Source organism: Mus caroli, unplaced genomic scaffold (assembly GCF_978045245.1).
Source record: "Mus caroli unplaced genomic scaffold, Mus_caroli_1 scaffold_8, whole genome shotgun sequence".
Classification (NCBI taxonomy): domain Eukaryota; kingdom Metazoa; phylum Chordata; class Mammalia; order Rodentia; family Muridae; genus Mus; species Mus caroli.
The window spans coordinates 88318628-88334797 of record NW_028227263.1 but is presented as its reverse complement, the minus strand read 5'-3'; the positions used below and the strand labels follow the sequence as shown (position 1 = coordinate 88334797).

The window sequence follows — 16170 nt, the reverse complement described above, 5'->3', positions numbered from 1 at the left end:
TTGTTATATAATGCATTCTGGATCCTATTTTGACCAAGGTTCTTAGAGAGCTGAAATCCAGCATAATTGCTCTGTAGGATCCAGTCCCTGGTTCCTTGTCTTTAGGAGACTGGTATTTCATACCCCTCCATCCTCCTCTGCAGGACATGAAACCAAAGCCCTGCTGAACAATAGTGGGCCCCGCTACAAGCGCAGCCAGCTTGAAAGGCAGATGAACTGCGATGTCCTCTGGTGTGTCCTTCTCCTCGTTTGTATATCTCTATTTTCAGCGGTTGGTAAGTCTCCCAAGATGAGTCCTCAGTGAAGTAGACTGCTGCACAGCCTACAGGCAAGCTTGGAGGCTATCCTGACTCCACTAGCCCCAGCACCTTAAAGGTCAAAACACCATTTTCACTACTTGGATTCCAAGAGTGCCTGCATCAGCATCAGTGTGGCCACACTGAGGTGAATGAGCTTGCAGAGTAATGTTCCTTTTGGAGTTGAAGGCTACTTGGATGGGAGTGATCATAGCCGTAGTAATGAGTCCAGTGAAAGAGGATTCAGCAATAGTGATGAAAGCTAGCGACAGGAGAGGAACACATATAGCAGTGAGGCAGTATAACAAAAGAGAAAACAACAATATGGGTCTTAGAAGGGGACCAAAAGATTGTATAACCTTTTCAGTAGCATGTTTTGAGGCTCCAGCACTTGATTTATACCTTGTCCCTACCTTGTCAACATGGACCAGACTGGTATATCATGGTGTCAGATGATTAAAGCAGAGCCACATAGAACACCAAAAGGTTTCTGTAACCAGAGAGGTGTGCAAATTAGTTTAGCAAGAAACATGCATAACCCTTGACTTCTTAGAAACTGTAACATGTGAAAGTTGAATCTCCAAGAAGGGACCACATGGGCAGTATTTAGGTCCTAATGCGTGTTTACCCAGGCCGTTATGACTCTGTTTTTGAGGCACCTGGATGATGAAGTCATTCTCCCAGCACACAGGCCGTGTTTTATATCAGGATCAGTGGTGCCATTCAGCACCATCAATAGGAAACCCATGAGTGAAGTTGTGGTGTTCTTGCTATGTTGTCTAGGATGGGGGAGAATGTTTGATCCTTCTACCTTAGCCTCCCAAGTGACATGATCACAAGTGTAGTACCATACACAGTTTAAGAAACTCTGGATGGGAGCAAAACACAGTGTGCACTCTTCCCAGCTGCCTGCCGAAGGGTGCTTTCTTTTATGACAAAGAAAGCTGATAGAACGAATATGTCAATAACAATATGTCAGTAACAATTTTTAAAAAAAATGTCTTAATTTTCCCAAGCAGCGTTCTTTCTTTCCTGTCAGATGAATGATGCCTCTCTTTAAACATGCACAGGGCATGGATTGTGGGTTCGGCGCTATCAAGAGAAAAAAGCATTATTTGATGTTCCCGAGTCTGATGGCAGCTCTTTATCCCCAGCCACAGCTGCAGTTTACTCATTTTTTACGATGATAATAGTTTTGCAGGTAACAGTAATAAATATTATATGGTAATTACTTTGCTTTCCTCTCGAGAACTCAAAAATCTTGCAAAGAATTTTCTATCAATTCTGCATCTTGAAGAATCACAAATCCACGCTGCTTTTTGTTGTGTTTGAAGGCTCTTTGGTGACTTTCCAGTTCATTCTCTTCTTTGCTTTTCTTTAACTGATCAATGCTTTGGGGATTGAGTTTTCCCATTTTTTCTCTGTTTTTCTATTACTATTTATGAATTATTACTAATTTATTATAATTAGCCTCACACACGCTAGGCAAGTGCTCTAACCATTGATGTACATCCTCAGTCCTCTTTTAAAAAATAAATTTAATCTGGGAATAATATTTAGACCTACAGAAATTTTCATACACTAATAGAGGACATCCACATTCGCCCCTCACCCAGTTCCCTGACATGAGTGTGTTCTAGTGATGTAGTTCTCCATGAAATCGAGGCAGCCAACCTGAATACTTTGCTACAAGCAAAACCCCAAGCTATTTCATTCACAGCATCTCTGCAGATGAGCCCCTCTCCCAGAATTCATTCTGATGCTGCTGCATATATTAGCATTAGTATTCAGTAACAGTCATATGCATTCACATGCCTCCCTATCTGTAACTGAATGGCAGCACCAGAAAGGTCTGTTAAAAGAGTAAAAACATCCTCAGAGCTCTAAGGGACAGTGATGGTCACAACTAGCCTGTGTGAGGACAGAGCAACCAGAGGCTGTGTCCAGCCTCGCCTTATCACAAGTGGTTCCTTCCTACAGTTGGAAAACAGTATCATTTAACATTGCAAATTAGGTTTTGTTTTTTGTTTTATGTTGGTTTTTTTTTTTTTTTGGTAAATGTAAATTTTGTTCTAGCCTTGAGTTAGGATAATAGTTGGTGTCTTATTAACATAATTAATTTACCAAGAGAACCCAGTTAGTCAGAAGATGATATTCTGGGCTCATAAATATTAGGTGAGTGTTGTGGCTCTATAAATAAACATTCATTTCCAGAAATTTGGTCTTGAATGATCAAACCACACTGCATTTTTTTTTCTCGAGCCATCTTGCATTTGCTCTCTATTGCTCAAGATCAGGAAATTGTACCGCAACATAAAACCAGCCTCTGAAACAACTCTTTTCATCCCATGGCTGCCCCCTGGACTGTGGAGCGCATCCTTGGGTAATAGACAGCTCCTGTCACTGGGGCTCAGGGGAAACATGAGGGAGAGTGCTGCTATAGTTAGAGGTGACTTTGCTCATGAGGACTCTGACTGTGCCTGTTTTCTTCTCTTCTCTCTTTCCTTTCCTAGCCCCTCTCAAGCACAACTTAGTCTCCAGGCCATCGTTATCCTTCCAGACATAGGAGTGGATTTCCGCTCTGCAATTGCACCAGCCTAGGCTATTCTAGTTTAAACTCTTTGCCAGTACTTTTAATCCTTTTCCAATAGTGACTTTAAGCCAACCCATTTAAGCTCTTAAAGGTACAGTACAGTTCCTGCTTCCTTGGTCATTTGTCATTTGATTTGATTGTATTAACTGAGAACTGCTCCCTGGTGCTCATAGTCATTCATCCTGTGTGCCTTTGTATTCTAGGTTTTGATTCCAATTTCCTTATATGTTTCCATTGAAATTGTTAAAGTGTGCCAAGTATACTTCATTAACCAAGATATAGAGCTCTATGATGAAGAGACAGATTCACAGCTGCAGTGCCGAGCTCTGAACATAACAGAAGACTTAGGGCAGATAAAATACATCTTCTCAGACAAAACAGGCACATTAACTGAGAACAAGATGGTCTTTCGAAGATGCACTGTGTCCGGCATAGAATATTCTCACGATGCCAATGGTGAGTGTGAGAACAGAAGCCTCCAGTCTGGGCTGGATTAGAGAACTGCTCTCTCCAAATTCTGCATGGGCAGGAGACAGTCCACAAGGTTCAGGGTTTGCTGGCTGAAGGGAAGATAAATCTTTCTTGATCACTTGGGAGCCCAGAACTATTTATAGAATGAGCTGACATTGTCGTGCTCGCTGCCGTGTCTGGAATGATATGCATCTGTTTTGGCTCATTTTCTGCCAGGCAAGCACAGCAGCCAGACAGCACACCCTTGAAGTGCTAGTTTCTGCAGTGGCTTCACTTTGCACCACAGAGGGGCAGAGAGATTTTCTGTTGTCACTCATTTATCTTTCAGTTATCAGCTGAAAATTCTCAGACGGGCACTGTGTACTTTACAATGCATTCTTAGCCTTGGAACACAATGTCTATTCAAGGCTGAGAGAAATGAGTCTCTAGCCCTGCCTCCTGTCTTTCCTTTCCTTATCCTTTGCTGCCTCCCTTCTTGCTGAAGAAAGGCTCAGGCAAAAATCACCAAGCTTCCTTAAGCCCCTTGCCAAGAGAAAATACAGTGATGAAGATGCCTGCACTTCAGTCATAGTTCTGGAGTAATAGCAATTTTGAGTGAGTCCCCCCCCCTCACCCTCCTTCTCCCCACGCCCCACAGTTCCCTTCTTTCCAATAAGAAAAGCAAAAAAGCACAGACTGCCTAGAGAATAAAGTGGGCAATGGGAGAAGCAGTGAGTGGCTGGATCAGTAGCTACTGAGCTATCTCTCCAGCACCTAAGAATTATCTTGATGGCTACTATCTTCCTTTGTATACAATATAACAGAAAGCAGAGGATACCTACTGTTTAACACTTTCATGTGCACCCCAAGTAAACTGCTAGTGGTGTTTTCCATGCCTTTGCCTATCTACCCTGTCTACCTTCCTAACCTCATTCCCCGGTCCCTACCGCACACTCTAACCCTCTTGCCTCCCCTTTCGCTGCCCACTTACTCAGCTTTGTGCACTGAAGTATAGTCCCAGGCATTGTGTTTGTAGAAGCCTTGTAGAGCTCGGACTCAGTTTCAGACAGGCAAGAGCAGGTTTGAGATCTCTAGCACACCATTGCCTTCAATCAATGCTGATATATCCACTGAGGGTGAGGTAATGGATATAGTAAATAGTTTCATGTGTATTTATAGCACATTTTATACTATGCCAAAACAAAACATCTGCACCGTCTAAATATGTTCAGTTATGATTTGTCAATAAAAGATAATATTAATAGCACAATTAAAAAATAAAGTTGTCATCTGAGACTTTATGGGACAGAATCCTAGATTTGACAGAAGTCAAATGCAAAGATAAAGTTAACAGGTTCTGTCACTTCCAGAGGAAACAGTTAAGTATTTGAGGAATAAAAGTTTTTATGCATCTTTGTGCTGTGCAGAAGTGCCAGGACGGAAACAAATTATCTCCAATCAGTTCAGCCCATGGTTTGCCAGAGCTCACATACCAAAGCTAGCCACAGAGACTATGGGCATATTCTTCTCTCACCTCTTGACCTAATAACCTACAGCTAGCTGGCTGCATGCCTATGTGTAGGCTTCTCCAAGGCCTCTACAGTTACAAACAGTACAACAGAAGTAGCTCCTTTCAGGCTCCACAGCTTCAGAGAGAAGGAGGAGGAGGCCTGAAGGTATAGGTTGCTCCTCTCCAGGCTGGAGTTAATTCAATTCACAATAACAGAAAGTGGGCACAACAGCTATGTGCCCAGGCTTTTCTCCTCCTTGCAATCCAGCAGGCACACTAGGCCATATGTCACCAGAGAACAGAGGGGATGTTTGGCATCCTGGTATGGAGAAGAACTTAGCCTGATGACATTGGGAGGTGACTCCTTCCTTATCCCTGTTCTTTTTATCTCTGAAAGAGGGACTGGTGATAAATAGAAAAGAATTGCTCACATGGCTGAGTAATACCATGGACACTCACTTCTCTGGAGATCAGAACCTCCTGATATTAGGCTGCCCTAATATTTCTACCAAGTGCTGTGCCTGCACTTGAACTTCTGATTAAATGCTTAGTTTGAAAGAGTAATTCTGAATACATTGCTTATTGCTCACCCATGTCTCAAAGAGCCATTCTAACCTGGAAATCCTGGAATGATTTGTTCAGAGCCACTGGCAAAAAAAAAAAAAAAAAAAAAAACACCAGTGGCATGAGCTCTTCTTCATGCCATTTTTCAGGCACTCATGTGAATATGGGGACCTCACTGGCAAGTGAATCCCCAAGGTCCAATCTCAGGAATGTAGTCCAGATCCTCTTGGATAGAGCCTCACTGGCTGGGCTCAGGCCTGACTACATGCGATCAGACTGTGCAACCTCAAGAGAGTGAACCTTGTTGTTCTATAGAACTTAACGGTCTACTGGTACATGTAGACAGCCCCCTCTCTATTAGCTCCACTCAGTTCATGGAGAATGCAAGTGAGTAAGAATGCTGGAGAAACATTTTAAATCCCCTTGAAATACTAACTATAGCCTTACCATTGGAGAGTGGGGATTGGGTGCCCTCTGAGACATAGGCTCATGGAACCTACAACATCCTGAATTAATTCAGTCTGCCCCCATTGATGTCTAACATTTTGTCCCTATCTCCACAGCTCAGCGACTGGCCAGGTATCAAGAGGTGGACTCAGAAGAGGAGGAAGTGGTGTCCAAGGTGGGCACAATATCCCACCGTGGCAGCACTGGGAGCCATCAGAGCATCTGGATGACTCATAAGACCCAAAGTATCAAGTCCCACCGGCGCACAGGCAGTCGGGCTGAGGCCAAGAGAGCCAGCATGCTGTCTAAGCACACTGCCTTCAGCAGCCCCATGGTGAGTGCAGGCAGTGGGTGACCCTTCTGAAGGGATGGAAGCCTATCACTCTGCTTTCTTTCCACTGTCCACTGTCTCTGATAACCAAAATTACCTCTTTTCCATCACACAAATAAGCTCAGGCTTGGCTGTGCTCCAGGCACAGAAGCTTTCTAGAAACACCCCTCTACACCATTTTATCTTTCCTGAAACATTTATCCAGCCTCTTCGCCGTGGTATCTGATGTTGCGTGGTTGCTAAGTGAGCCATCTGAAGAGGGTGACAAAGAGGAGGAAGCCTAGCCAAATGAAATGAACAAAACATCAGAACAAGATGACATGTGTGAAAAGGAAGAGCCAATTACCTGCCCCATAAAGTTTTAATTAGATGAGCACACAGCATAGAAAACTGCTTCTCTCTTGTCTTCTCCATGGCCAGTGTGTTTTTGGATTGCTATCATTAGGCAGGGGAATTTCTCAAAGTGAGTAACAAGTTCTGAAAGGGTCCTTTCGCTATGTTTTAAGAACAGAGGAGGAGTTAATTGTGCTAACTTTGAATGGCCTCATTCTTTTGAGACTTTCTAGACCCATGTAGAAGCTACCATTTAAGTACAGGCATCTAGAATTGTGGATGCTAATCTTTGGGTTTACATCTGTCATGTGGGAAGGAAGGCTCTGGGATGCAAGAAGAACCTATTTCTCTTCCAGCATTCTACAGTGTATATCCAGACTACATGAAGTACTCAAAAGTTATATTCCAGAAATTCAGTCACTCAATCAACAATTATGGTAGAAGAAGTTTACCGATATGTTATTTATACTGGACGAATGATGAAGGTTAAATATCTAGTGAAAAAGATCAGCAATTGATAAGTGGGATGTCATGAAACTAAAAATTTTCTGTAAGGCAAAGAAGATTGTCAATAGGACAAAACGGCAACCTAAAGATCTTTACCAACCCTACATCCAACAGAGGGCTAATACCCAAAATATACAAAGAACTCAAGAAGTTAGACTCCAGAAAAAATAAATAACCCAATTAAAACTGGGATACAGAGCTAAACAAAGAATTATCAATTGAGGGATCTCTCATGGCTGAGCAGCACCTAAAGGAAATAGACAGCATCCTTAGTCGTCAGGGAAAAGCAAACCAAGACAACCCTGAGATTCCACCTCACACCAATTAGAATGGCTAAGCTCAAAAACTCAAGTGACAGCAGGTGCTGGCTAGGAAGTGAAGAAAGAGGAACACTCCTCCATTGCCAGTGGGATTGCAAGCTGGTACAACCACTTTGAAAATCAATGTGGTGGTTCCTCAGAAAATTGGAAATAGTTCTATCTGAAAACCCAGCTATACCACTACTGGGCATATACCCAAAAGATGCCCCAACAAAGACACATGCTCCACTATGTTCATAGCAGCCTTATTCATAATAGCCAGAAGCTGGAGACAACCCATATATCCCTCAACAGAAGAATGGATACAGAAAATGTGGCGTATTTACACAGTGGAATACTACTCAGCTACTAAAAATGATGAATTCACAGATTTTGAAGGCAAATGGATGGAACTAGAAAATATCATTCTGAGTGAGGTATCTCAGACACAAAAGGGCATACATGTTATGCACTCACTGATAAGTGGATATTAGCCCAAAAGCTCAGAATACCCACAGTATAACTCACAGACCATATGAAGCTTAACAAGAAGAAAGGCCAAAGTGTGGATGCTTCAGTCCCACTTAGATAAGGGAACAAAATAATCATATGAGGCAGAGGGAGGGAGGAACTGGGTGGGAGAGGGGAGGAGGAGGGGAAAGAGGAGACAGGATCAGGTATGGGAAGAGACAGGAGAGAAGTGCAGAGTCAGGAGAATGAATAGAAATAGCATTGGGGAGTAGGGGACAGGGTGGGGGCTGGGAACCGCTAGTGAGTTCCAGACTCCAGAGATGTGGGAGGCTCCCAGATCTGAAATACACAACAGTGGGGAGATAGAACCTCAAGAGACTACCTCCAGTAGATAGACATGGCCCCCAGTTGAGGGGTGGGGCCATCCACCCATCTCAAAATCTTTAACCCAGAATTGCTCCTATCTAAAGGAAATGCAGGAACAAAAAAAATGAGCAGAGAGTGAAGGAAAGACCATCCAAAACCATCCCCCATCTTGGGACCTATCCATTCTGCAGATATCAAACCTCAACATTATTGGTGATGCCAAGAAGTGCTTGTAGACAGGAGCCTGGTGCAGCTCTCCTCTGAGAGGCTTTGCCAGCATATGACTAAGACAGATGCAGATATCACAGCTAACCATTGGAGTGAGCTTGAGGACCCCAATGGAAGAGTTAAGGAAAGATCTGAAAGAGCTGAAAGGGATTGCAACCCTGTAGGAAGAATAACAATATCTACTAACTGGACCACTTAGAGCTCCCAGGAACTAAAGTACCAACCAAAGAGTATACATGAGTTGATCCATGGCTCTTGCTACCTATGTAGCAGAGGACTGTCTTATTTGGCATCAGTGGGAGGCACTTGGTCCTGTGGAGGCATGTTGTCCCAGCAAAGGGGAATGCTAGAGGGGTAGGTGGGAGTGGATATGTGGATGGGTGAGCACTCTCTTAGAGACAAAGGGGAGGGGTATGGAGTGGGGGGATACAGAGGGGAGACTGGGAAGGGGATTAACATTTGAAATATAAATAAATAAAATAATTAATTAAAAAATAAATAAAACAAAATTACAACAGAAAAAAAGTTAAATATCTAGTGAGAAAGGTTAGCCAGATAATCATAATGTCTCTGTCTACTTGGAGGATGGTTTTTAAAATGTGTTCTCATACAATTTTAAGCCATGAAAAAGTTCCTATGATATGCTTTGTTAGACAACTGTTGATTTTCATATAAAATATATTGATTATGTAAACTAATTTAATTATCTAAATGTAAAGATGTGAGATCTCAAGGAAATGTATAACATTGCTTTCAAAAAGTAGACATTTTGTGGGTTCATGAGATGTAGACTTGTTGAGATTTTCTATACTGATTGTATATCATCTGTTTTATCTCTTTAAGAAGTATATTCACACATAATGACAATAAATATGTATTTATTTAAATATATAAGTATTTTAAACAATTGAGGTTTCATATGATGTAGAATTGTAAAGTGTTATGTCTGTAGTGGGATTAAATTCTATTCACACCTTATAATAAATTTAAGTCTACTTACATAGTTAATAACCAAACCACTTGGCAAGTTAATGGGTCAAACACATCATGTAGCCCTATTTTCTCCCCAGGAGAAAGACATTACACCTGACCCCAAGCTGTTGGAGAAGGTGAGCGAGTGTGACCGATTCCTCGCCATTGCAAGGCACCAGGAACACCCTCTGGCCCATCTCTCACCCGAGCTGTCTGATGTTTTTGATTTCTTCATCGCACTCACCATCTGCAATACAGTAGTTGTCACCTCTCCAGACCAACCACGACAAAAGGCAAGTTCTGCAAAAGCTATGAGACCCCAAAATGCCCTTCATCGTGATAGCTGTCTGAAGGTAGTGAGCATGCTTCACTTTCCTGCAGGAAGCTGCTTGTGAGTAGTCCCTCAGGCATAAGGAGAAGCAACAGGATGCTTTGTATGAAGGAAAGAGGGTACCAAGCTGCAGTAGGTGAAAGGACAGGTTGTTTAGATACCTTTTGAGCCCATGATGGAAAGCATCCATATAGAGGCCAGTGAAAACTTGGCCTCAAGGGTAACACATGACTTCAAGGAAATCCCACTTACCCTGGGACTTCCTGGGCCTTACGGCTTTGGGCAGAGGTCGAATGATGGCTAGCCAAAGTGATTTTATCCAGAGTCTTGGGCTTCCAGCATCATATAAGAGAGATGATAAAGATAGGCTGGGAACAGATTCTGGGAGTAACATGTGCAAACCTCACTCTTGACTGGAAGCCTTTTAGACATGCTATTCTAATCGCGGTGTCATCTGGGCCATAGAGCTGTGGTGAGCATTTAAAGGAAGGTCTCAGAGTCAAATTTTGGATATAGAAGATATGAGGTGATCATAATAAATACATTTATCATGATTTCTCAAGGTGAAGTGAATGAGAGAGATTCAGTCAGAGGTCATTTAGCATTTTGTAAACAGCAGAACCAAAGTTGAATTTCCTTTGGTGTACCATTACGATTCTTTTTGGAGGGAAGAAAGATTCATGTGAAAAGGGCTCCTGTGTAGCCCAAGTGTTCCTCATAGAATTGTGCTCATGAATCAGGCTGCATAATAGATGCCTGTGAGCCTGATTGTTCGTATCAAGTAAGTCATGGATGGAAATGGTGTTCAGGGCTGAATGTGTGCCCTAGACCTTCCCCCTACCAGCCTCCTGGCTCACCTCTTCCAGCAACCTCCACTAATAGAACCCCAGGGAAATTATGTGGAATGAGCAAGGTAGACTACCACTCTCTACAACGGCAGAAAACATTGTTCACTTAGCTATGCTCTTAATTCTCAATACTTCAACTTGTCTAGGCCCTAAGAGACCTGAAAGATCCTAAAATGGACAGAAGATCCTCAAGCTTACACTCAGATGCAAAGTTTGTATAGCCAGCTCTGAGGAGAAGCTGATTCCTACTGTCGTACAAGCTGCCTTAGCATCCCTTACCTGGCTGTGGGAACATTTTATCACAAAGCATTAAAGCCCTCTGGCATGTATATTTCTGGAGGGCTGAGGGTTTGCTAGGTTACCCTTTAACTAACATAAGGTGTGTTCAGAAGGTCACATGTGCTCTTCTACAGAGGGAACAGAAAGAATATTTACTCACCCACCCTTGCACTGCAAATGAATATGTTTCTGAATACATTTTTGTTCCTGCATCTAGGTAAATATCACCTTCTAGGTAAATATCATCGTCAGGAGCGTTGGAGGCATCAGGTGCTGCAGAGTGATACCTTTCCCCAATCAGACATATAGCATATTTAGTCATTCCAGTGTGCAAGGACATATGGTTCCATGGCAGAAGGTAGGCTTAGCATGCATGAGGTCCAGCACTCAGTTCTCAGAACCAAAAGAAGCAAATGAAAAGAGATAAAAATAAAAAAGGCACTATAGGTCCAAAGGAAAAATGCTTTTGTCATACTTTAGGCCTGTGTCTCAGGTCTCCATTGTGGAGTAGGTGGAAGAGACAGGCTCAGTTTGCCCTGAACATCAGTGAACCACTTGATCCTCTGAGGCACTTATGAAGAGTGAGGGATAGTTGGGATTTTTCTCATCTGCCTTTGGACTGCTTCCATTACAGGTGAGGGTGAGGTTTGAGCTGAAGTCCCCAGTAAAGACCATAGAAGATTTCCTTCGGAGGTTCACGCCCAGCCGCCTGGCTTCTGGCTGCAGCAGTATCGGGAACCTGAGCACCAGTAAATCCAGCCACAAATCTGGATCAGCCTTTCTGCCCAGCCTGTCTCAGGACAGCATGCTTCTTGGGCTGGAGGAGAAGCTAGGTCAAACAGCACCGTCCATTGCCAGCAATGGCTATGCCAGCCAGGCAGGCCAGGAGGAAAGCTGGGCCTCAGAGTGTACTACAGACCAGAAGTGTCCAGAGGAGCAGAAGGAGCAGCAGGAGGGGGAGCTGCGATATGAGGCTGAGAGCCCAGATGAGGCTGCACTGGTGTATGCAGCCAGAGCCTATAACTGTGCCCTGGTGGACCGGCTTCACGACCAGGTGTCTGTGGAGTTGCCATACCTAGGCAGGCTCACCTTCGAGCTGCTGCACACACTTGGCTTCGACTCCATCCGCAAGAGGATGTCAGTGGTGATCCGCCACCCGCTGACTGACGAGATCAATGTATACACCAAGGGAGCCGATTCAGTGGTCATGGATCTTCTGCTGCCCTGCTCCTCAGGTAATTAGCCTCCTCTTCTTACATTGCACCCTAGAGCCAGGCAGGGCATTTTGAGAAAAACTACCCAGCCGAGTCAAGGGATTTTCATTAATCCTGCCTGTAGCACAGACCCTTTGAGAGAATCCCAGCGTTCTTAGTGCCCAGTGGCATGAATTTAGGGGGCTTTGGCATCTTGCCCTCACCTTCTTCTGCCCTCTAAGCATAGTGGAGTTAGAGATTTCTTGGAAAGCATCCCACTTAAATTATAAGCAATGAAGACTGAAGAGCCTTTAGATCGAATGTTCTGGAAGTTTCCTTTCTGCTGTAGACTTGGGACAGCTTTGAGTTCTAGGCCATAATCTTTAGCCTGTCTGTGGACTATGTAAGAGTAGATTGGTGTCATAGGAAGTGGGCCTCCCAGCATCTTTATTCTGCTTTCAATGGGCTAAGGACCCTCTTTCCATTACTTTTGGGGTAAATTGTGGTTTGTAAAACCACAGTGTGATTAACCATCAAAAAGGTTGTAACTCTGAGCAGCTAGAAATCCCCTCCTGACCTGCAGAAGGAAAGCAAAGGCCACATTGTAAAGTGAACTTGGTTTTTCCTCTGTCAACACTGTAGTGAGAACAAAGGAGTGAGGACGAAGGTGGATGCTGAATGCTGATAGTAGCCCAAAAGGATCCAGCCCAGGGCTTTGATGCTTGACCCCTACAATATTTCTGGCTTCCATATCCTTGAATCACATTGGGTATCACCTGTTGTGAGACTGTATATGGAGTTCTTGATGCTCATAACAGAGCCCTATTAATGGGTTGATTTTATTTTTTCCATTACAAGATAACCTTCATTTTAATTCTTGATGCTTGTTTACACCTACATGAAAGAAAGCACAGAGAAGGTAGCTGTCTGAGCAGATTTCCATCTACTGGCAGTACTTAAAGGCAGAAGGATAGATGGTAGAGGCTTCAGCCTCTCGCACAAGTAAAAGGTCATGATAAAAAGAAAGGTACTGTAGAAAAAGGACTGTATGCGGAAGGCATGTGGTGGGAGTAGGAGTGAGATCAGAAAGGACAGTAATCAAAATACACTGTATGCATGCATGAACTTCTCAAAGAATGAAGTCACTGGCATGTACAGTGAGGAAGAGGACAGCTGAAGAAGCCCATCACATCCGATGCTAGCTGTAGGGGGCAGTAAGCCCTACTTAGCTGGGCAAGGAACCAGACTCCATGAAGGAAGCCATTTATTTTAAGAGGTTTAAGAACATCACAACTGTATAGATAAACCATAAAGAAACTCTTACTACTCAGTCTTGTAATGCCATCTGATAGTCAACTTTTTTTTATCACTGCAACAAAATACCTGAACATATCAGCCTATAGAGAGGATTACTTGGGATCACAGTTAAGAGATGTTAATACACAGTTGCTTGACTCTATTAATCCCGTTATTGTGATGAGGCTCACTAGAACAAACTCCTTATCTCATGGCTAGGAAGCAAAAGTGGAACGGGGTGCAGTCCAGGTACTATTTACCCCTTTGAAAGCATATTCATGGTGATTTAATGAACTTCCACCAAACTTCAGGTTGTGGACATCATCCACCCTGCTCCAAAACAGTGGGACCAAACCTTTAATACATGGGCTTTGAAGGATCCACACTTTATCACCACTGTTTCACGTTTTATTCTTTTTCATTCATTTATTAGTTTGTTTATTCACATGCCAATTGCAGTCCTCCTCTTCTCCTATCCCACCATCACAGCCCCTCCCCCAACAACCCCTTCCTCTTCTCCTCAGAGAATGAGAAGCCCCTCTGGGGTAGCACCAGCCCTGGGATTTCAAGTTATAGCTGGAGGCACTTCCTCTCCCACTGAGGACAGACAAGGCAGCCCAGCTCTGGGAAGGTGATCCAGTGGCAGGCAACAGAGTCAGAGACAACCCCATTCCAATTGTAGACAAACATGCACATCTGCTACAAATGTGTAGGGGGACGTAGGTCCAGCCCCTGCATGCTCTTTGGTTGGTGTTTTGGTCTCTGTGAGCCCCCAAGGGCCCAGATTAGTTGACTCCATAGGTCTTCTTGTAGTGTAAAAGATATTTTAAAATCAACCAAAGCTAAGGCTATCTCAGAAAAAGATGTCATTAAATAAAATGTAATAGTATGGACTGCTTGCCATTTTATGCCTATTTCTCCTAATATGCCACAGGGGAAGGAACATTATCTGGGGTAGTGTCAGGACACTCATTAAGGACAGGAGGGAACATAGCAGAGTACCCAGAGATGGTGGCTACTAAGTGTGCCCACGGCTTTGCTCTGGTGCAGTATCTGCAAAGGAAGAAAATATTTACTCTTTACAAAGCATAAACAGAACCAGCTTTAAGGTCAAAGTTGGGGAGCTTTGCAACCCCTTCCACTTAAGTCATGCTGCCACAACGCCTGGTTGATGTGCACCCATCTGCCTTGTCCTGTCCACCCCCTAGGGTAGGCCTCAGGAAGAAGCCTGCCACCTGCAGTTAGCAGCAGATAAGAACAGAGCTCAAATTCCTTACATACTGGAAGGCCTAGGTGATGACAGTTCTATCTTATATTCTCAAGTGCCACCTGGCAAGTAGAACAAAGAGAAATCACTTGTTTGTGTGGATCTCCACCTTCCTCTGGGAAGCATTGCAGTTGCTTTGGGTAGGAAGGATGTATAAGTATACTGCACATGTCAAGACTGAGACTGTAGTTAGCAGGAGGAGTAGCTGTAGCAAAGCACTGGAATTATAGTGAACTCACCCACCTGGACACATGACCATCTACATAATTGTTTAGCTTTTAGTTTGAGAAGATAAGATAGGTGTGGAGAAGAACAGACTTGTTACAGATGGCTAGGAATAACCAAGAAGCAACAGGCCACCTGACCTGTTTACAGATGAGGATAGTAGGAGGGTACCCAGGTCTCTTTGCTGGATGAAAGACACACGCTTTCTTCAAAGAGCTCACAGCACTTTACCAGAAGTGAATGTGACAGGGCAAGAGAGGCCATTATATCAGCACATAGCCAAATCCTTTCGTCTTGCTGGCCACGGTGGGAAGTGACAACAAGTGGGTGTGAGATACGTAGCAACATTCCACCCAAGTCTTCACATTCCTCTGTTCAAACATCACATCTGGACTTCCTGGCTCTTCAACCCTGTGTGAGTCATTCACTTTCTGTGTGTCAATGCCTGCCTCAAAGGAAGCCCTGTACACACTGGCTCAATTCCCGGTATGCCACCGACTTCTATTCCTCTGTCACCACTCCCCAAGATTCCCTTGCCTGTGGTTTGGTGGAGTCACCACTTTAAAGACTTTAAGACAGTGAATTCAGTCTGCTCTGGCCTTTCTCTGGGAGCAAGGACAGAAAGCATATTCACTGTAGCCCTCTGCCCAGCAGGGTCTCACATGCTGCTACCTACTACAGCAGTTAAGCTTTTTATTCTCTTTTCTCTCTCTCTAAACAACCAAAGAATTATATTTCCCCTGTTTCTCAATAAAATATAATTTTTATTGGAAAAATATAATTTCAAAAGTGTAAAGGAAATAACACTTAGCACTCTATAAAAAATACACATTGATATCAAGAAGAGAAACTGTATTCCCCTTTGGGAGCCTCACAGGTTGTGAGCAGCAACAGCAGTCTCCCAGTATCTGGCCAGTTACTGCTCTCTCAATCCCTCTGTATTTGAAAGTTGGTGAACATGTAGGCCATCATTCTAGACGGTGGTAGGAGCTGTCACTCTGGCACTTGTCTGCCCCACCCTGGTTCAGTCTCAGCATCCTTCTTCATGGATCCCTCTACAAGCATTGTAGGTACTGGCAGCCTTCATCTCACTTCTGAATATACTGGTGTTCCATTATCTATGGTGCTGAACACCAGACACAGAATTTCTCCCTATTAATAGGTAGGTAACTAACCCCAGAGATTGCTGTAGAATATCAGAGGGAGGGGGGGGGAAGATAAAGAGCCTATGGCATGAGTATGACATTACAGGCATTGGGAATATTATAACTTTAACCTGAGTCAGCAGACCCTGGCTTCAGTCCAAGATATGAGAAGACTAATGGGTGATGCATACCCTTGCTCCAGAATGCAATTTCCTTAGA

The 16170-nt window shown here is 43.6% G+C and overlaps 1 protein-coding gene across 1 annotated transcript in view; it reads left to right on the top strand.

Annotated features, from left to right (window-relative positions):
* Atp10a (ATPase phospholipid transporting 10A (putative)) overlaps positions 1 to 16170 on the top strand; it is a 212117-nt gene that overhangs the window by 162507 nt on the left and 33440 nt on the right. The window contains exons 5-10 of the mRNA XM_085841695.1: positions 144 to 275; positions 1367 to 1497; positions 3093 to 3345; positions 5977 to 6194; positions 9466 to 9660; positions 11460 to 12060. Coding sequence (XP_085697821.1) covers positions 144 to 275; positions 1367 to 1497; positions 3093 to 3345; positions 5977 to 6194; positions 9466 to 9660; positions 11460 to 12060 — 1530 coding nt within the window. The remainder of the gene's footprint in view (positions 1 to 143; positions 276 to 1366; positions 1498 to 3092; positions 3346 to 5976; positions 6195 to 9465; positions 9661 to 11459; positions 12061 to 16170) is intronic.